This window comes from Arvicola amphibius, chromosome 14, assembly GCF_903992535.2.
Source record: "Arvicola amphibius chromosome 14, mArvAmp1.2, whole genome shotgun sequence".
Taxonomy (NCBI): Eukaryota; Metazoa; Chordata; class Mammalia; order Rodentia; family Cricetidae; genus Arvicola; species Arvicola amphibius.
The window spans coordinates 32334345-32356419 of NC_052060.1; the positions used below are offsets into that span (position 1 = coordinate 32334345).

The 22075-nt window shown below is 43.5% G+C and overlaps 1 protein-coding gene across 1 annotated transcript in view; it reads left to right on the plus strand.

Moving 5' to 3' along the window:
- The first annotated feature begins 5295 nt into the window (after positions 1 to 5295).
- The window catches only part of Prss12 (serine protease 12), a 49062-nt gene continuing 32282 nt past the window's right edge, over positions 5296 to 22075 (plus strand). Inside the window, exons 1-2 of the mRNA XM_038311926.1 lie at positions 5296 to 5773; positions 20014 to 20164. Coding sequence (XP_038167854.1) covers positions 5296 to 5773; positions 20014 to 20164 — 629 coding nt within the window. The remainder of the gene's footprint in view (positions 5774 to 20013; positions 20165 to 22075) is intronic.

Below are 22075 nucleotides of genomic sequence, written 5' to 3' on the forward strand. Positions count from 1 at the left end.
ACAGTGGCACTATGGTTGTGAGCTGAATAAACACAGCCTGCCATCCTAGCGCGTATTTCGAGAAGAGAATCCGGTGACGGGAAGCGTCCTGTCTTGAGTAGAGCTTTAAAGGATATGCGGGTTTTGTCAGGTTAACAAGGTTTGAGGTAATTTTGTGTCTCCTAAATGTTATATGAATGCAAAAAGTCAACACATCTATAGTACGGTACCTGTAAGAAAGGGCACTGCTTCCAATAAAAGCCTCACTTCCCGGATAGTTCAATCCCATGAGCTCTGGATTAGTGAGGACACTGACATGCTTGGGTTTAGGCAGCGGCGAGAGTCTAGCATACGGTATAAAGACGAGAACAGTAGACCGAAGATGGCTGCCTGACCCTAAGAAAGCACGAGTTCCTTCAAGTACCGCAGCTGTAGCCATCTGCCTAGTACCTGGTTCTAACGATAGAACTTATCCTTATGAATTTGTAGCGGGGAGCTGTTCTTGCCACTTTCCAGCCCAGCTATGTCTGGAGAGGTTGGCGGATGTGTGATCAGGAAGCCAGGGTCTCTCTGACCTCTAACTTCCACTCCCCATCTCCACCTCACTGGTTCCCGGGCAAATGTAAACGCTTACAACCACCTGGGGGATCTCTGAAGCAGACTCCTACTTCAGGAAAACCAGCAGGCCAAACAATGCATAGCTGCTCTTTCTTCCCTTCATTTCAACCCAGTTCTAATCTCAGCTGTATTGATGGCTCTCAAGGTTTCAAAGATGAGCAGAAAGAAATAGACCACTAAGTCACACGGACTTATCTATACCTCACACAGTAAATCCTCTCCTGGGACCTGAGTGTGTGAAATAGCTAATGTTCCTGCATCTTCCTGAAATCGGTCCTTGGGTGTGGGAGAAGAATGGGGGCAAGCGGAGCTGCCAGCATCTTCGGAAGGCCAAGACGCCAATAAACAACAGGGACTTGAGCCTTAGTTCACACAGGTCCATGTCGACGGAACCCTGTACCATGCAGCGACTCTGCACCCACAGGAGAGTGTAAGCCAGTGAGATAACATTGGCTTCAACCTGAAGGCCACTTCTGGCTCCGCAGAAGTCAACACTTTTCTAGAGAGGGAGTGAGCTGGCTTCCCCACGGTCAGCTTTCAAGAAAGAGGTGGCAGTCCATCTGTCCGGAGTTCTGGAAAGGATTGCTCCTGTGACCGGAAGTTGGTACGCTACGTCCCTTTCAGAGCTGAGTTCCTGTAATTCCCAGCCCTCCGGTCAGTGATTTGGCTACTGTTTTCCTGCCATCTCTTTACCTGCTCATGAGGGTTCAGTTTACTTGCGACTGGAAGGCACGTAGTGTGTGTTTGGGGTGGGGGCAGGGTGTGGGGGTGGCGGCGATATGATTTGAAACTGCTCATTGTCCTTAGGCAAATTCCTCAGGTGAAACATTTTACGTGAAACTCTGAATGTTTGATTGGACTGCATGGACGAAACTGTTGAAAGGAAGGGAGATTAATCATCCAAACACTTTTCCCAGGGCTAACTTGTAAATGCCCCTGCCATCCCCTTTCTATAGACAGGGAACTTTTGGATTGAAGAAACGAGGTGGAGTGTCCAGTGTTCCAATGCCAATAAGTCCAGCCAGATTGAGCACAGGATTAAGTCCATGGCAAAAGTAACTTGCGTTCCTCACCTATTTGTATACACAATTTGGGTAGCTCTAAACGCACGTTTGTAGAATCAGCATCCATAGAGGATGGAATTCCAATATATGCTCAATGGAAACGCAAATGTAAAAACCGTTTCGTTCTGCGTTATAAAACTCAACCTTAACAAGAAGATGAGATCGAGAGACTCACGTGCATCGTGAACCAAGGAAGCAGGCAGAGCCGTCTCCTTCCCCTTGAGCACACTGTTTAAAACCAGCAGGCCATCTGTACTGCTGTGCCTGTCTTTGATCTTCTATGCCGTCATTGCTTAGGGAGAGCGAAGAAGATAGAAACTGATACAGGAAAGAGGCACTGACCTCCATCGCCAGACTCTTCCAGACAACAGGCCCCAACTGTACTGTCAATTATTTGGGGATTCCTCATTTACACTCCACATCATTGCTTTATTCTTCTTACTTAAGTTTTTAGTTAGACATTATTGGATCCATGTAACTGTATTTTCACTGACAATGCCTTGTAGTTTCAGACATCCCAGAACCCCAAGGCAGGCCCTGATATTGATTTTTTTTTTTAATATGGGTGAGTAACACCCACTGTTTTTCTAATACGCTTTTTGGACATGGGGTTGTAAAAGTAAACAGTGTCTTTACACCATCTGTTTGAAAGCTGTTCAGCTTTTTAAAATACAGGCACTATCTGAATCATGAATGGCCCTTACCCAGAAGTTATTTTATACATTTATGTTGGTAACTGTAAAAATAATACACTTATTGGTCGTGTTTCCAAATCAAATGATACAAACCCATTGAGCAAAACGTGATGTAAAATGATTCCACAAGTCACCACGAAGCCAAATGTGTGCAGAAAAATTACCAGGGAACCTGAAGAGATGTGGGTGTAGGTGTGCCCACGGCCCTCTCCACTGCCGACCGTCTTCGCGCTAGCAGAGAGATCCTTTCTCCAGTTCGCTGGGGTTCTCATGAGGATTCTGCTTCTCAGCCACAGCAGCCTTTGAAATGAAGCAATTGAATTCTTTGGCCACAAATCAATGTGTTTACTTGATGGGACTGGAGGTGACAAAGGAGGATTGGGAGGGGGGGGGGCTGCTGTGGGCTTTCCAGTGTGGCGGTGGAGCATACCTGGGGGAGGACATGTGTGCTCCGGTTCCTTTGTTGCTGAGAGGAACAGATGGCAGAGAAAAGGTGACTAAGAAGTCCTGACAGGGTTGCTGTCCGCTCTTCTCTCTAGCTTTAATATCTGAGACAGAGGGAGACAGGGATCCGTGGAAGATGCAGTTAGGGTCTGGCCTACCAGAGATGGAGGAACGGCATGCATTTCAGGAATGAGTCTGGGAAGCAGAAATCCCGGTTATATGCGTGTCTGTGGCAACAAGGACGACGAAAGAGAGAGCGAAAACACTAGCAGGGGTAGCGTACTACGCAAAGAACAGACCGGTAAATCATACTTTGCCTGTGAAACAGAAGGAGAAACCCAAATTGAGGCCCTCAATCCACGCTCCAATTACAGAAATACCATTTTATTTTCTAAGAAAGGTAGGTTTTAAAACCGAAGCTATGAAATCCAGATGTGGTTTTTCCTATGGGTAACTCTGCTCTATGTGCGTAGATTTTATAAAGTTAAATGTAAGGAAAACGTTAGTTCCTCTTTGGGACAGGAAGCTGGAAGACAGGCCTGACTGCCCAAGGCTCTGTGCTCTGGAGCTGACTTCCAACAACCTTCTTAGCTCGTTATCTCTACATGCATGATGAGTCTGTGTGTGTGTGTGTGTGTGTGTGTGTGTGTGTGCGTGCGTGCGTGCATGCACAGCTGTGCATGCATGTGTGTGTGTCATAGCTTGTGTATGGAGGTGAGCAGACAACCTCAGACCTTCCTTCCACTTTGTTTGAGAAGTGCTCTCTTGCCCCCCATCCCAACCCTAGACTTGCTGCTGGCCCAGGAACTTCCAGGGATTCACCTGTCTCCACCCCCTCACACCCGCCATTGGCCCCAGATTTCAGATGGGCCCTACCCTGTCCCGTTTCATGTGGGGTTCCAAACGCACACCTTCAGGCTTGTGGGAGAGGTGCAAGCACTTTATCCACGGGGGTCATCTCCACACTTCTTTCCCATTGCTTCCCTGTCTGCAAGGTGCACAAGAGATGTGTGGGGGTCAATCTATGGCGCTGTTCTTAGGAAGCGTGGCATCCGTGGTTGTAGAAGTCATGGAGGGAAGAGAGGAGACTGGGTCCCAAGGAAGGCAGTCTGGAGGCCGGGACAGCTTCTCCCTGGGACATCACAAATTGCTCAAACTGGAAGAAACAGCTGGAAAAGAAGAGGGTTGACCTGGATTCAAACTGTTTTCTACCATGAAAGGTCTGTGACTGACTGGCTCTGTCAGCTCCGACTACAATAACCAAAGTGACCAAGTTCAGATATGTATTATCTTACTGTCTTTCACAAGTACAGTCTTACCCGAAGGTGGTGGCGTATGCATTTAATCCCAGCAGCAGAGGCAGAGGCAGGCAGATCTCTGAAGGTTCGAGGCCAGCTTGGTCTACAGAGTGTTTTCTTCAGATCGTGTCTCACTACGGAACAGAATTCCTTCGTCGCAGAAACATAATCGTCCCAGAAAGCAAGCTTGTCATCTTCATCCCCTGCTTCCGGTTTCTTATTTAACTTAGTGGCCTAGTCAAGAGCCAGGTAAATTCTTAAAGGTCCAGCCCCAGGTCCAGACTTGGGAGTCGCACATGGGAATATTGGAAGGGGTGTACTGAACCACACGAAAAAACTGTAACATCACCCACAGGCAGAGTCTACTTTGATGCTAGGTTGAAGAAATTCAGCTCTTGCCGGAGGCAGCAAATCAAGAGGCTTAATTTAAGTCCCTGCCCTGCGGGCAGGAGGCAGCTGGCGCAGGGATGCAGCTTCTGTGGAGGACGGAGATCAGGATGACTCCCTATGAAAACTGAACAACTGGTGTCCAGGGGTTCTGAAGGAAAGTGGGAGGCAGGAAGGAGAAGGGCTCAAGCTCCTTCTGCTGGGTCTGCCCGGGCATTTAATTTCCGCTTATGTTCATTGGAAACTCAAGCCCAGTGAGTCGTGCCATCATCCTTAAAGAACTCAGTCCAGCAAATTGGTTTTATCATTCCTTGGGAGCTTTGATAACTTCTATCCTGTTAGTTGCCAAGGCTGAAAGGTGCATCTAATTCCATCCACATTTCAGAGATTGCAAAACACAGACAGGACGACCGAGAGTGGGAGGGACGGGTGCCAGGCGGGAGCCGCCAGACAGGGCTGTGGTGCGTGCCTCCTGGCACCGGCAGCCTAGACCGTCCCCCGCGTTGGCACCAAGAGCTCCGCGGAGTTCCTTGCCCCGCTCTGAGCCTCGGGCTGACAACCGAGGGCGGGGTGGAGGTCGGGTTCCGGGCAACAGCGCTCATAGCCAGCGACAGAGTCGCCCCTGGCGCTCCTGCCTTTGCTCCAGGGGCCGACCCTTTGGGATCTGTCTGATCCTCTAGCCGCCCCCGGGGCCGGGACAGCAGGGCGGCGGCGCGAGCGTGGGAGGGGGCTCTAGGACTCTGCCGGCCCCGCCCCGCCCCCTCCTCGGGGACCCGGAGCCTAGCATGGACCACACTCTGCGCTGCAGCCATGGCGCTCGCCCGCTGCGTTCTGGCTGTGATTTTAGGGGCACTGCCCGCAGTGGCCAGCGTTGAGCCCGCCTCGCGCTTGCTCCTGCACCGCCCGCAAACGTCCCCACCGCGTCCCCAACACTCGAACTACCTTCCCAGCTCTCGGCGGCCACCGAGGACCCCGCGCTTCCCGCTCCCGCCGCGGGTACCAGCTGCCCAGCGCCCGCAGGTCCTCACCTCCCGGCACACGCCCCCGAGGCTCCCACGCGGCTGCGGGGCAGGAGAGCTGTGGAGCAACACCACCGACCTCGGCGTCCCGTGTCTGCACTGGACAGAGGTGCCACCCTTCTTGGAGCGGTCGCCCCCTGCTAGCTGGGCTGAGCTGCGAGGGCAGCCACACAACTTCTGTAGGAGCCCCGACGGCGCGGGCAGACCTTGGTGCTTTTATCGGAATGCCCAGGGCAAAGTGGACTGGAGCTACTGCGATTGTAGTCAAGGTGAGTGGTGTCCCGGCAGAGGTGGCAGCTGAGAACTGGCACGGAGGCAGCCTGGCTTAGGGACAGTATCTGTGTACCTGGAGGCAAGGGAAAGAGGTTATGGGTTTGCACTGTGGTGTGGTAGCCACATAACTAGTCAAGTGCATCCATTTGTACAGTAAGTATCAGTTCAAAAAGCGTGCATCGTGTGACGATTGTCATGGGGATAGTAGCTGTGAAGAAGGCTGCTCAGCTCTAGTCTCTGGATAAGGTCTAAAGGTCTGTCCGGCCACCGTGTGTGTGTGTGTGTGTGTGTGTGTGTGTGTGTGTTCTGTGTATTCACACCCCCACACACATTGACAGAATTATGCATGGTAGTGGGTGTCTGTTGTCTGTATTAGCTGGTTTTGATAATGCACTCTGTATACAAAAGAGAAGTAGTAAAGAAGAACATATATTTGCTAGCCACTTGTTTGCGAAAGGGAAATATTAAATGCAAGATGAGTCCCAGCAAACTTTCTTAGCTCTATAGACCCTGATTTGGGAAACTGTGGTGAATGTTTGCCTCGCTGCCATTGTTGACTTTAAAGCATGGCAAAATTCTCAGGCCAAAATACAAAGACAGTTATGTTCTGGGGCGCCAGTATGGTAAATAACACCAGGGAGTGAAGAACAAAGGAAAGAAGGGGACGGAACAGGAACTGCCTTAGTAACTAAGGAGGCAGCTAGAGTCAAAAGAAACCTTCAGCAAACCATTACTTAAGCTGTGTGTGTCCCTTGTGGAGAATTGGAATTAATAGTCAACTTTAGCAAAGAAGGTTACTAGGGCATCTCAGCTTTGTGGCAGCAAAAGAATCACATTAATCACTTGAATGCAAATAATAATCTACCTTTACACAGTGGTTTACTCCATCCGATTTGTTGGGGTTTGTATTTAGTATTAAATTTGCATTTCATATAACAACTGCGAAAGAAAAAAATCAACTATCTCCTAGTAGAACAAAAATTTTTCAATGACACTCTCTATGACAGGAGTTTCATAAATCTCCTGAAGTGTGTGCTTCCGGCCTTTGGAGGTAACCTTTCCCAATGTCATTCCTTTCTCACAGAAATTTTATTTATCTCTGCCTTCAATTGAGTTAGTGCTTCAAGTTAAAGGAAAGTGATACGAAGGTTAAGATCAATTATTCTTCATCCTGGAGAATGAAGTCATCGCTGCACTCATGATTCATGGAGAGAATGCCAAAGTGGCTGTGAAAAAAATCAGGATGATGTCAAGCAAAGAGCTCCGCTGTTACCTCATTTACTCTAAGATCATTTTTTAAAATGTGTTGTGTCTAGCAATCATTGGCAGCTTTTTGTTATTATTCCCAGTTTTATAAATAACAATAATAGAGAATTATACAGAAATTAGTAGGCAAGAAATGACAGACTCTTTCCCTTTCAAAACATAGTAAAAAAAAAAGGAATCCAAAGTTAAAATTTGTGGCAATCTATTTCTCCTTTCAAACACACAAGAAACTTCCAGTTCCATAGTCTTAGTGAGGAGAATGGCTTTGCCTTTGAGACACTCTTTGGAGAGGAATTATACGATTTTTCAATGCCTTTAGATTCATAGCTAGTGTTTAGCATCCAAAATCTCAAATGTGGTTGTGTTTGGGTTTACAAAATATAAGAGAAACAGAAGCCAGCCAAGATAAGTAACAAACACAGGAAAGAGACTGGCTGTGTCATACCTGAATCCCTCTTGCAGGACCCAACCTTGCTATCCGAAGCCCTGGGCTCTGTCACTCACTCCTGAAAGTCTGTTTAGCTATAATCCAAGCTTCTGAGACCTCTGGCATGCTCTGAATCTTACAGCTTCCTTATTCCCACACATTTCAGGGGTTTGGACAAGAATACTGTAAAATAATAAAAGAATGTGGGATTCTTCTTTAGAAAGCATTGGTGTGGCTCTGACACAGCAAATGTTGGGTAAGACTCTTAACTGTTAGAGCTTTGAGTTTTTTCATGTAGAGAAAAGCAGGGTGTTTTCTTTTTCCAAAAAAGATTTGTTCATTTGTGCGTATTTATGCCGTGTCTCTGAGTGTACGCACATGTGTGTGTGTGTGTGTGTGTGTGTGCGCGCGCGCGTGCGTGCGTGCGTGCGTGCGTGTATATGGCCCCATGTGTCCTTCACTTGAAGGCCGGAAGAGGGCAACTGGATGTCCTCTTCTACCACTCTACGTATTGCTTTGACGTGGGGTCTCTCCCTGAGACCTCCTCTCGCCTCTGCTCTCCTCAGGGCTGCTGCTAAAGACATGGGCAGGATGTGCTACTTGTCATGTGGGCGCTGGCATCCGAACTGCAGTCACCATTATTACACAGTCAGCACTCTTGGCTGCTGAGCATCTCTCTCTCCAGCTGCAGAAAATCAGTCTCTGAGCAAATTAATTAAAAGAATTTTTTAAAGCACTGGGCATGTACTCAGAATGACCTTGTCTATATTTACACCTAGGACTTATGGAACCCTCGCTCTGTGCTGGATGCTGGACTAAGATGCTTGTTTAATTTATTTTCCATAGTCCTCTTTATAAAGGAACCCCTACACTTTCCTGTTGGCGATCCTACAGGAAAGGCAGGAAAGCAGAAGAACACATGGTAGGACGGGCACACAAATGTGGCCATTTTCATCTGGCAGCTCGTTTTGCTCCATTTCTTTATTTGTATGTAATGTAGAAATCTCTGCGCTGGGTTGCGACACTCACTTGTTAGCTTGTGGGCTAGTCTCAGTGCAGAAAGAAGGAAAAGGAATCACATTTAGTGCAAGTACAATGCGCATTATTTCCAGTACCTTATGCTTCAAAGGTTTTTTTTTCTTTACAGTAAACTGGAGCAAAAGAAAAGACGAATATATAGAAATGTGATCCTCCTTTAACACTCAGACTGGGGTCAGAGCAGAGTTTCGAGTCCCATATGGAGGAGTGAGGAAGTAGGGCCCTCCTGCATGCTGATGAAGGAATGGGGGTTGGGGAAATGTCTCAGGTGATCAGGGCGTGGTCAGATCAGAGCAGGAAATGTAATGTGTTGGCTCTGGCTCCACGAAATTTACGTATTAGTAATAAAACATCTTTGTGGGGATTGGGAAACCCGAGTCAGTCCAGGGAGTTAGTTCTCACAAGGAACATTAAACTTTACCTAGAGAGGACCGGCACAATGGTTAAGCAGGTAAACTATTTGCCATTGAGTCTGACGACCTGAGTTTGATCCCTGGCACTCACATGAGGTAAGGAGAAAAACTGGCTCCTTTAAGTTGTCTTCTGACCTTCACATGTGCACCAAGGCATATGCCCCTGTCTTAGTCACTGTTCTGATGATGGGAAGGAACATCATGGCTAACGTGATTATTATGAGAGAGAACATTTTAACTGTGGACCTGCTTCCAGTTTCAGAAGTTAGCCCATTATCATCATGGCGGTGAGCATGGAGGCATGCAGACATGGTGCCTGGAGAAGATCTGTAGAGAAGAAGAGAGGAGGAGGAGGAGGAGGAGGGAGGGAGGGAGGGAAGGAGGGAGGGAGAGAGAGAGAGAGAGAGAGAGAGAGAGAGAGAGAGAGAGAGAGAGAGAGAGAGAGATTCTGGGCTTGCTTGGACTTTTGAAACCTCAAAGCCACTCCCAGTGGCACACTTCTGCAAACGATGTCACATCTCTTATTCTTTCTGATCCTTTCAAGCAGTGCCACTGCCTGGTGACTACGCATTAAATACATGAGCCTATGGGGGACATTCTTATTCAAACCACTACACACACCCCCAAAATAAATAAATGTGAAAAATATCTAAAAATTCACCAGCAACTTATTAAAATGCATAGTCTCTAGCCTCAGAGTCCTAATTCCCACATCCAGATCACGAATTGCATGGTGACGTTCTAAGGTGTCTTCTGATGAGAAGACGAGAAACTGTTTAGGTGACTCTTTCGAAGTCCAAGAAAAGCTACAGGAAAGCATCAGGGCCTTGCTAGAGGGTGCAGCGAAGGGCGATGACGTCAGCTATACTGTGGCTTTACCTTACTGGTTCGTAACCTCAGAGCAGGCCTGGTTATGGCAACACTGGTTTCCTGTGTGGTCTTCCAGAACAGCATCTTTGGTATTTGTTTTGCCTGTGTGTGGTGATAACAGCATAGTTTACCGGAACATCCATCCTCACTGAGTGGGAGCAAGAGGCTACTCTCATATTTCCACAGGCAACTGGCTGCCTCCCTCCAACGATCCTTTGCCATGAGACAGTGCTTCCTGGCTCGGACTGGCGGTCATTTTCACAGTCCCAAGCTGTCACGGCAGAAGGGGAATTCTCATTTTTAGCCAGCAGCGAATTAGCCTCAGGCAGACGATGGCTGGTAACACAGGTAGAATAGATAATGAAGGTTCAGAATGAATCTGTTAGTCGATTTCTCATCGCTGTGATGAAATGCCCAGGATGATCAATTTGAAAGGGGGAGAGGTCTTCCTCGACTTCTCTTTTCAGAAATTTCAGCCCACGGCCGGTTTGGTTCCATTGTTCTGAGGGCTCTTCTGAGGCAGAGCATCATGGTAGGGGTCCTGATGGAGCACAGCTGTTCATGGCTTGTCAGCCAGGAAACAGAGAGAAAGAATAAAGGGCTAGGGTTCCGATTCCCCTCCAAGTGCTTACCCATAATTACCTGGCTTCCTGTGACTGTGCATCACACATCTCTCAACATACTCATAGGCTGGTGGCCAAACCTTAGCCCTTGGCTTTTGGAGGGCATTTGAGAAATCTAGATCATAATAGAATGACCCCCAGATACAGCCTCTATCACCTCATGCTAATCTGCTTCTAATTACTTAGCAACCCCAAATTTCTTAGTTCAGAGAGAAATGATGGACACACAGGCTAAATACTGCTGTTTACAGGCATCCCTTATGGAAGGCCCTATGCTGTTTGATGTATCAATTAAAATGTTAGCTGAGTCAGGCATAGTGGCTCATGCCTATAAGCTCAGTACTCGGGAGTCTGGAACAGGAGCATTACCCATGAGCTTAAGGCCAGTATAGGCGGCATGATGAGTTCCAGGGTAGCTAGTGCTAAAGACTGAGATGCTATCATTTTGTGTTAGAACTCCCATCTCCTCCTGTATCCCTTTTAATCCTGCATCTTTGAGAAAATGCTTTCTCCTCAGACCCATTGTGTAAATATCTTTCATCTTCGTTAGTCAAGGAAGAAATAAAGGATGGGAACCACATGTATCGGTCAGCTTTGTTTGGAAAATCCCACTCTTTCCCAAATATAACAAATGAAAAACTAAGCTGTTTCGGTTAATTGGTTACCACAATGCACATTTGTTTTAAGAGAAAGAAGAATCAGCAAAAGTAAGTCCTACCCCTGGAGCTTTTGGAACTACTAGGAATTAGAATATTTGTAATATACAGGGATCATAATAAATTTTTGAAAGTTTTATTAAGAACAAAAAATGTCATGTTACCATGCCAATATTTTTTCATCTATTATTGAACTTCACAGGCATATAAAGCAATTAATTTTAGCCACTTCTATTGTTTTAGTGGAATAAGTTGAATGTGTGCTGGTAATAACAAGCAACCGGCTACATTCTTGACCAAAACATTCTTAAAACAGAAATTTCAGCTTATAAAAGCAGAAGAATTAAAAAAAAACTCCATTACATTTTGGAGCTGTTAATATGTATATTACATTGCATTAAGTATGCTGCATAATATACACAAATGATAAAAAATAACGTTATCTGAAGACAACTGAATTGGAAGAACGCTTGTTGACTTTTCAAGCACAGTTAAAGGATGCTAATTTAACAATGAGAATTTCTTTTCAACCTGTCTGAAAGAAACTGAAGTGTGCTGGCTTCATCTATGGTCGTCCTCAGATGTAACTTAAGTCTGTTTTAACATCGTGGAATGGTAGATTCGAATTATAGCATCCCAGGTAAAAGTGAAATCAAGTCGTCGTTTAGTGTCGGGGCATTTGTCTGAACTAACATCCAACTCAACTCTATCTGCCTCCATTAGTTCACATCTATAATTCATAGTAACTGTCCATTTATTATTCATGTAGCTACCTTTAGTACCGGTAAAAAAAAAGAGTTGGGCTAGTTCAAAGTGAGAAAACATCCTCTGAAAGCCCAATTCTACTCACTGATGTTATGCTTACTGGAAATTTATAAATCCCACAAGCTATTCCTTAGTTAAAGACATTTCCTATGATGTCGTATGAAAGATGGTAGTTTAACCACAGTCAAGCCATAGTTAATAGAACCCTAGTAGAACATCTCCCAAATTTTATGCCATTAAATAATTTACCCACAAGCAAATGGTGTCATAGCACTAACCATCAAGAGGGAATCTAAATGATAATCCCCCAAGCAGACTCCCTGGAAGAGTGTCTAGTCATCCAAAGAAAGGGAAGGCCAGGGAGGCTGCCATGCTTTGCTAGCAAACCCGTAAGTACTTCAAGTTGAATGGCTTGAAACAGACAGGCTGGTACCAAGGTGTTGGCTGAGCCAAGCAGCCTTGATGGCTCAAGGGAAGGGCTTGCTACAGGTTGTCTGTGAGCATCTCCAAGCTCCTGCCGTATGAGACAAACACCCAGGAGTCACACGCCAGTGGCCCTGCGTGGGCCTTTCCCTCAGAATTTCCCCTGCCTGCAGTAGCACAGCCTCTCTAGGCCCGTTCTAATGACGTCATCTTCACTTAACCATTTACAAAGACCATATTCTCAGATACGGGGAATGAATTAGCACTTCAACATCTGTTGGGAAGATACAGTTCAGAAACAGTCTTAAAGGTGAAAAACTGAAACTCGTGCGGGGAATTTCATCATTATCGGCTGTCTCTACTTTCCGTGAACTGATCGAGAGCCATACAATGGCTGAAGATAACTCTTCCATGCCATATGTTTGGGGATTTTTTTTTTTTAGTTTTAATATTTTTATTTTAAATTTTATAAACTTTATTATTTTAAACCTTGCACATAATATGTCTATGCACATCAGTGAGCTTCTATACAGTTAAAATAGGAAATCTGAAGCAATGGCACTTGACACTGGATTTTACACTTTCACTGTGGAATATGTTCTTATGCACTTATCTACCACCAAACAAAAACAAAAACAAAAACAAAAACCCATGACAGAGTAAGCACTAGAAAATAGTTAGCTTTATATTTTATTGCATGGCTCATATTTATTACCTACATTCAGTACTTGCTCATCCCCCTACATTTAGACTTTCCTGTCTCTTTTCTACACATTATGATATGGCCTCATGTGTTTTTGTTTACATACATAGACATATGTATATATATGAAGAACTCTACTTTTAACAAAGTTGTCTCTGAGATCAATTTCTGTAATCTCAGAAATCTTTTGTGTTCTCTTTTCTTTCTAAAGCTGAACATATATCTGCATAAAAAGAAAAAAAACTATAATCTAAAATGACAGTAAGTTCAATATTTTGCCAAAAAATAAGAAAGTAGAATGTAAAGCATTATAGTGTTTTGGGATTGGAATTTTTCAAAAGCATCCAGCTGATGGTCTTTGGTGCTCTTCCTGACAAGCTGTCATTGTTAGCCTTCACATCCATGGCTGGCTTGGTGTATGCATTTATAATGGTTGATGTAGTTGTCCCCAGACCTCTGCTTGGAATACAAAATGACGAGTGAAATCTCAAAATGAAAGTATTGAGAAGACAAGAATCCCTGAAAATTTGCCCTTGTGGGATTTGAAGGCAGTGTAGGCTTAGGTCTGTTAGAATATGATCCAGAAGAGTTAGCTACCACTGTGAAGGGCATTTATGTGTGTGGGGAAGGGGATAGATCATTTTTGATAACACAGGATTGTGGCAATTGGAAAGTATTTGCCAGACAAAGAATTGAGTTTACGGTTTATGTGAGAAGCAGTACTGTTGATCTGTATAGTAAGAGCACTTAGTCTACCTGGCTTTGAACTTTATGATTAGTCTGCTTTTCATTCTTTCCTTTATTGAACTAAGGTTATTTCCTTTTCCCATTTTAATTGTGTACCTATAAATTTGTATAAATGTGTCATAGTTTGGGTTTTTATTGCTATTAAAAAAACCCCATGACCACAGCAACTCTTATAAAGAAAACATTTAATTGTTCACAGTTTCAGAGGTTCAGTCCATTATCATCATGATGGGGAGCATGGCAGCGTGCAGGCAGATGTGGTGCCGGAGTTGAGAGTGCTACATCTTGCAGGCAACAGGAAGTTGACTATCGCACTGAGTGAAGCTTGAGAAAAGAAACCTTAAAGCCTGCCCCCACAGTGACACATATCCTCCAACAAGACCACACCTCCTAATAGTGCCACTGTCTTTGGGGGCCATTTTCTTTCAAACCACTGCAAATGTGTCTACGCATATACACATCATATCCATAGCCCAACTGCAAATCTGTGTGGCCATTAGGACAAAGTCACCCCTGCTGGTAGAATCCTGACAAAGGCGATGACTCACTCTTCTCTGTGGACAGACAGTCTGAGGCTGTCTACACATCTGCCTGATTAGTTTACTCCCTTGTACCAGTTGGTAAATTTATTGTGATATTTCTAGTAGAATGATGATCACTGACATGCTATAATGCCTGTTAGAATACTTAACATCATGAAAGGGGGGTTCTAGTAGCATCTTTGCCTAGGTTTAGAGGCAAGGGGACAATGTCAGGCAGTAAGTAGTCCAGGTGATGACTGATCATGACACACCAACTTCTCAATGGTGTTGTATATAGCTTTTCTCATTCACAAATACAGGAAATTAGTTATAGTTTTTAAGATCTCCATCACTTCAAGCATCCTAGGAAAATAAACACAGGAAGAACAAACTGCTGCCTGACAGAGAGCTCCAAATGACTTCTCAGAATTGCGAGAGTGTGTGAATTTGTTAAGAGACAATTGGACCAGGATTCATCTCTTCTCACATCACAGATAGATGTGAGACCTATGTGACCCCAGGCTCTCAGTGTTGTGTTTACAAGCCCGAGAAGTTATAGTGCAGTAGAATGTTGCCTTGGAAACCATTTCCACTGTCTTTGAATGCTCCTCAGGTTTTCTTTTTCCCATCTCTAATTGCCTCTGTTATTTAGGTGATGTAATTACATCATTCCTTATCGACAACATTGTTAAGCACTATTTTTAATTATTTTTTCAGATTATAATATAATTAGATTATTTCTCCCTTCCCTTTACTCCCTCAAATCCTCTCATATACCCCTCCTTGCTCGTTTTCAAATAAGTGACCTCTTCATTAATTGTTGTTACATACATCTATGCATATGCACAAATATTTCTAACTAAATAAATACAACCTGCTCAGTCTGTACGCTCCTTGTGTGCAAGTTTTCAGAGCTGACCATTTGGTCCTTGGTAGGCACCTGGTGTCCTTTTCCCTGGGGAAGACTCTCTCTCCCAGATAGGTGTTACGTCTCACCATTATTGTTTGCCGTTTAAGTGTAGCTGTCGTTTGTTTTGTTACTAGAACATCCTAGCTCTGTAGACATGACTCATTTGGTGGTATTCAGAATAGCTGGGAAGTGGTGGCGCACGCCTTTAATCCCAGCACGTGGGAGGCAGAGGCAGGAGGCTCTCTGTGAGTTCGAGGCCAGCTCTGGTCTGCAAGAGCTAGTTTCAGTATAGGCACCAAAGCTACAGAGAAACCCTGTCTTGAAAACCCTCCACCCCCCAAAATGAATACAGATGATGTATCAATTTAAATGTGATTTCAGATAACATTTGAAATGAATAAATGGATTATTTGATTGAAACAAACTGTTGGAAACTTTAAACAAACGAAATAGACTTCTGGTGTTTGTGGTATGCATATTATATCTACCTGTAGAAGGCTTTGTGTTTTCGAATAATCTCAAACTCTTCAAGCCCCTCAGACATATTTCTTTAATTTTTTTTTACTTACTTTCTTCTTTATTTATTTAGTGTGTGTATTTGGCGGGTATGCTCATACCTCATATGTGCGTGGAGCTCAGAGGACAATTGACAGTTTGCATTACCCCAGCAATTTAGCAGCAGGCACGTTTACCTGCTGAGTCATCTCACTGACTCCAAACATGTTCCTTTAAGACATACTGTGCCCCAGATGTTTTAATTAGACGGGGACGTCTCTTGCTTAGTCTAAATTTAAAGGTTCAGACTCTGTGATGAATTTCAAATGGTCTGTCAGTTGTGTGGTCACATCCATGTGGCCTCCTGAACAATCCGGATTTGACAGGATAGACTTTGCCTTCCTTCTAGTTGCCATTTGATTTTCTTGTGCTTTCGTTGTGAAATATGATGTATTTCCCTTAAATGCTAACATTTTTTGAGAAAATAATAGTGGTGAGCAGCTAAGCAAGTACAAGTGAAATTAATGGATAATGTAAACATAACATTTTTTGAAAATTACCTTAAAACCATACATGAGAGCACATCAATATGCAAATTATCTCAGAAGTTTTTTAATAGGGCTTATTTTTCTTTTTAATTTCTTAACTTACAAAATAAAGGTTCTCCTATATAACTTCTCTCTTCCATCTCTCTCCCCTTCTCTCTCACTCTCTCTGTAGTGTGAATGTGTGTATACATACACACCACAGTGTCTGCACATCTCAAAGTCAGAGGTCAACTTTGGGTACCTTTCTTTATTACTCTCCACTTTTTAATTTTTTTCAAGATTTATTTACTTTTATTTTGTATGTATGAGAGTTTTGTCCACATGTATGTATATATGGGCACATATCCATACATGCAGGCAAAATACTGTACACATAAGATAAAATTTAAAAGTGTAATTTTTAAAGGTTTCTGATTTGATGTTTTGATTTCCTTGATTTATATGTATTCAAATGTGTGACGTGTGCTTTTCTATTTTTCTTCCAAATTCATGTTTCTTAGTTTCTTTCATTTATAAAAATCCAAGTGCTTTGATAAATTTTTTTCTTGCATTTGATAAAAGTAACATCTGCTATTGGGGTTTTCTGAGGAAACGGAATAACAAAACAAATAGCGTTATCTGAACTGGGCCATATTCCTATTTATTGGAATGAAGTTTGTTGTCAAGGAGATTTAAAAACATAGTGTTTTGTGAAATAGACATCTGGTGGGTGGGGCGTGATCTTAGAAGGTGGCAGCTGCTATCGTGTGTAGCTTTTCCCATGATTAAAAAAAAACTCATTCTAGTTTCACTGTGTTTTAAATATGACTCTAGATGATAAATGTGCCTCAGTTAAATCATTTCCTTACATGTTTAAATCCAGACATAAGTCTAAACCATAGTCAACAATATAATTACTTTTGACTATGAATGCATCTACCTATGATTCTGTTTGGCTTTCAAATGATATCTAATTTTATCATAGTTTCTGTTTTTATATCTTATTTACAGAAATATTATGTGCTGCATATTATTTGTACATGAGCTACTTACTTTGGCACCAGGAAATCCTGAAAGGTTCAAGATCATCTTGATACCAAATATGAAATATTGCACTTGGAGCAGATGCTTGTCCACGTGTGATTGTCTTAGTTACTTTCTCATTGCTATGAAAAATACTCTGACAAGTGCGACTTATTTTGGCTTACAGTTTCAGAAGGACATGGTGCATTATGGCCATGATGATGTGGCGCTAGGCAAGGAAGGCATAACTGTAGGTGCAAGAGGCTGCCTAGTCACATTGCATGGAACCATGAACAGAAGTAGTGCAGGGCTACAAAGCCTCCAATGACCCACTTCCTCCAGTGAGGCTCCATAACCTTCCCCAAAGCAACACTGACAATGCCTTTCTGGAGTGTGAAAGGCCCATTACATTTTGATGTTGTCTATGTTTTCTCTCTTTTATTTTTTTATTCCTATAAATTCCACTGTTTGCCCCATTCAGTTTTGCCATTTCTATTTTTACCTATTAATTTTTGCTTGGTATACAAGGAAGTAGATTTCCTCATGATATTTTCATGCACACTTAACTCAGCTCTTCTCTGTTCACCTAAACCTGTCATAAAAATTCATCCTTTTCTATGCTCCTATAATTTAGGTATCTACAGGCAGACCTGGTTTTATATGTAGCAAACCTGCAAAGGATTAATTGCTTTGTCGGGAGGATGCATCTGTGGATGTTAACTAGTAGACTGGGACTGAAGTCTGAAGTCTTCAGACTCTACATCAGTGACCCTCACAGCTGCTCAGAGGTGAAGCTAACCGTCGACCTTAGGCTCCATGCAGGCAGACTCTAGAATTATCCCCAGTTGATGGAGTGGCTCCCAGGCACTAAGGGTGGATCTATGTTTTCCTTCATTCTCTCTGGTCTGGGTCATGCCTTCAGCTTCCTGAACGTATTGCCTTCTATCCCTTTGATCTCAAAAAACATTCTCCCTGGACACCTGGGACACTCACTGCACCATTTTTAATCCTGTAGATACCGTATATCTGTAAATACAACTGAAAACACGGGCCTGGTGAAGAACTCTCCCTTGTTTGAAATATCTTCTCTAGATTCTGGGTGTTATTTGCTAACCATTCAGCCAACTAATACCTCTTTCATGCCTTCTATCAGGTTCATGAATATGCAGGCAGGGAAGACAGTGTCTCTGTCCTCATCTTCATTCAGACGGAGTGACAATTGATACACAAATAATCAATAACAATCCTAAATAAGAACAAACATCCAAGAGGCAACATTCATCAATGGATCAGGACATGCCTCTGAGTGCCATTTTATGATTTTTCCTATTCATTTTTATTGTTACTTTGAGACTGAGTCTCTCTGTGTGGTACTGGTTGGTCTAGAACTTGCTATCTTCTACTTGTGAATGTCCTACTAGTTTTACCTCCTGAGTATTATGGGATATTGTTTTAACTGGACAAGCATGTGTTACATTTTTTTTTGTTTATGCTGCATTTGTTTAATTGTGAAAAGATGTGTTCCTGTTTCACCTTGTCTGCCTAAGGCAACTGATTGGTCTAATAAAACGCTGAACAGCCAATAGCCAGGCAGGAGAGGGATAGGCAGGGCTGGTAGGCAGAGAGGATAAATAGGAGGAGAAACCTAAGAATGAGAGGAGAAGAAAAAAGAAAATGAGGGTGACATGCTCAGGGCAAGAAGCCAGGCAACTGCTAGCCAGTCAGACATGAGCAGCAGTGAAAGTAAAATATACAGAAGGAAAGAAAAGTAAAAAGCCTCCAGGAAAAAGGCACATAAAGAAAACCAGGTTAATTTAAGTTAAAAAAGCTAGCCAGAAGTGAGCCTAAACTAGGCCGAACATTCATAACTAATAAGAAATCTCTGTATCATGGTTTGGGAGATGGTTGATGGCCCAAGGTAAAAAGCCTGCTACATCTGAGAGCTAAGATTACAGTTTGCACCCACGACCCGCTAGGGTGCTGATTCAGCTCGGGCAGCCAAGTCAGGCCTCCTGGGGAAGGGATGTTGATAGCTGAGGACCTAATGAAGAGAAAGTGGCAGTTATGTGACGATCAGGGGTCCATGAGTTCAAGCATAAGGCTCAGTAAGAATAAGGATTGTGAGGCGGAAACCATCCTGGGATTGTTTGTAGGGTTGGAGGTAGGGGACGTATGGTAACAGTCAAATGAGTGGGCCAGGAGTGGTGACAGAGGGCTTTAGAGATCCACGAGGCACCAAGACCATGGGAATGTGGCCACTTGTGGGGTCCTCAACACAGCAAGTGAAAGTGCACTGAGCTGCACCCAAGTGAATTTTCAAGAATTGTTTTTTGGAGGTCCAACATATAATGTCCATTAATTTATTATAATGAATCAGATGGAAATTTCCCTTAATTTCTACAAATGTAAAAATAATTCACCTTGAAAACCAGTGTGCTATAGACAGGAGAACTATAGTTAATAATTACATTTGAGAATGTTCAATTTACTATAAGTAAAAAATAAATGAATGACGCCATCATAATCTGATGAAAATTAACTGTTTCTTGAGTGATTGGAAGCTTGTTCATGTGTCCTTTCTGTTTTCTGAAGTTGCAAAAACACTAAATTAGGACTCTTCTCCAAAGAGCTCTCTATATGAACCTGGTTCGATCTGGAGTATTTTAACTGGTCAAGATTCCCGTAATGTCTTTTAGAGATTATTGCCCATGTTACCAGTGTGGCCTAATCAATATTACTTCTGAGAACGGGAGGAAATGAAATACATGTACTGCGACGGAGAAGGAAGAAAACGTGACTCAGAGTGGCTTTTGATTTTGTATCACACAGGCCCGCTGTTGCCCGTCGTCCGCCTGGCTGGTGGGAACAGCGGGCATGAAGGTCGGGTGGAGCTGTACCACGCTGGCCAGTGGGGGACCATCTGTGACGACCAATGGGATGACGCAGACGCAGAAGTCATCTGCAGGCAGCTGGGTCTCAGGTTCGTTTGGGGCTACATTTGTTTTGTGTCATTTTCTTAGTTTTTGATATTGTTACGTCTGTACACCAAAGAGGGTACTGTATGTTTAAATTGTGCATTTCTTTAAACCAACGAAAAGGCCACTTTTTTTTTTAAAATCTTTGAACTAGTGTGTAAACTCCCTGAAGAGTACATACATGTATTCTGTAGGTCTCATTGGCCTTTGTCTGAGCGAGGAATTTTACTACTTCCAATGTAGCCTTTACATTGCTCTTAGGCAACGGCTGCCGTCGTCTATTACAGTGATTATTTATCATAAGTTGCTGGATGATGCACTGATTGTTAGACTCCTTTAAACTGAACTTTTCCAAAGATTACCTAAATGCTGGAAAGTTCACTGCCTCTTTTGTTAGTTATGCTTTGGAGTCAAGGTTGTTTCTTCATGTACAAAGGAAGTTATTCTCATAGATGGAATGGAATGTCGTGTATAAAGGCATAAGGATGAAAACCCAACATCCAATGTCCTTTCAGGCTTGTGATTATTCTGGAATATTATGCTTTTTTAAAACATTGGTTAGCAGGGCTAAAAGTTTACCTAGGAGTATGTGAGATCTTTTAAAGGTTAATATTTTACACTAAATTGCGTTATTCTACTTGGCACTTTGCAGGAGGCCCCTGTGATAAGAATCTTTCAGGCACATATCATGTTGTCTAGTTAGCCAAAATCTTTGATACTGAGGTAGGATTTGTAATTTTGGGTCAGTTAGTCTAAGTTGTTTGGAATTGTTTATGGCTCTTCCCTTTTCGAAACACTGAAGTATTTTAAAGTATTTAAAAGTTTTATCTCTAAAAGCTGTTTTTAACTTATTTTTTAAATTTTATTTTACATTCCATCCACAGTTCTCCTGCTTCTCCTCCTCCTCACCCACCTCACCCCCAGTCCACCCCTCATTCACTCCTCCCAGTGGGTAAGGGTTCCCATGGGAAGTCAACAAAGTCTGGCACATTAAGTTGGGGCAGTACAAAGCCCCTCCCCGCTGTATCTAGGTTGAGCATGGCATCCCTCCATAGGGAATGGGCTCCAATAAGCTAGCTCATGCACCGGGGATAGATCCTGGTCTTACTGCCTCACAGATAGTCCAAGCTTCACCACTGCCTCTCCCATATGGAAGGCCTAATTTGGTTCCATGGAGGCTCCACAGCTGTCCGTCTAGAGTTCATGAGTTTCGCCGAGCTTGGTTCAGCTGTCTCTGTAGATTTCTCCATCATGATCTTGACCTCCCTTGCTCTTATATTCCCCCCTCCCTCTCTTTGATTGGATTCCTGGAGCTTGGCCTGGTGCTTGGTTGTGGATCTCTGCATCTGGTTCCTTCAGTTACTGAATGAAGGCTCTATGATGATAGTTGGGGGTATTCAGCAATCTGATTACAGGGAAGGCCAGTTCGGGCTCCCTTTCCACTATTGCTAGGAGTCTTATCTGGGGTCACTGTGGATTCTTGGGGAATTTCCCTAGCGCCATGTTTCTCCCTAAGTTCATTGTTGCTCTTTCTACCAAGATCTCTCTTTCATTACTCTCCCACTCAATCTCTGAAAGCTTTAAGAACATTGTCCAACATAGCCAACATACCATTACCACACTGAGCCTAATTTCTTTTATATTCAAGTGTTTGTAGTCACTCACACAGCGTCTTTGACACATGGTTTGTCCACAGGATAGGGACAAAGTAATCGAGTGTAGTTGGACTTTATGGCTCTGAAGTTTTAGGACCTATGCCAGGCTCTTCTGTTTTCATAGCCTAGACTTGTTGAATGGACACACTGGACACTGTCCCATCTTCTGACTTAGTGTCCTTAGGTTCTTTCATTCTTACGGATTCTGAAATTGGGAACTAGTCACAAAGGCTTCATTGGCTCAGTGCGAGCATTCTGCAT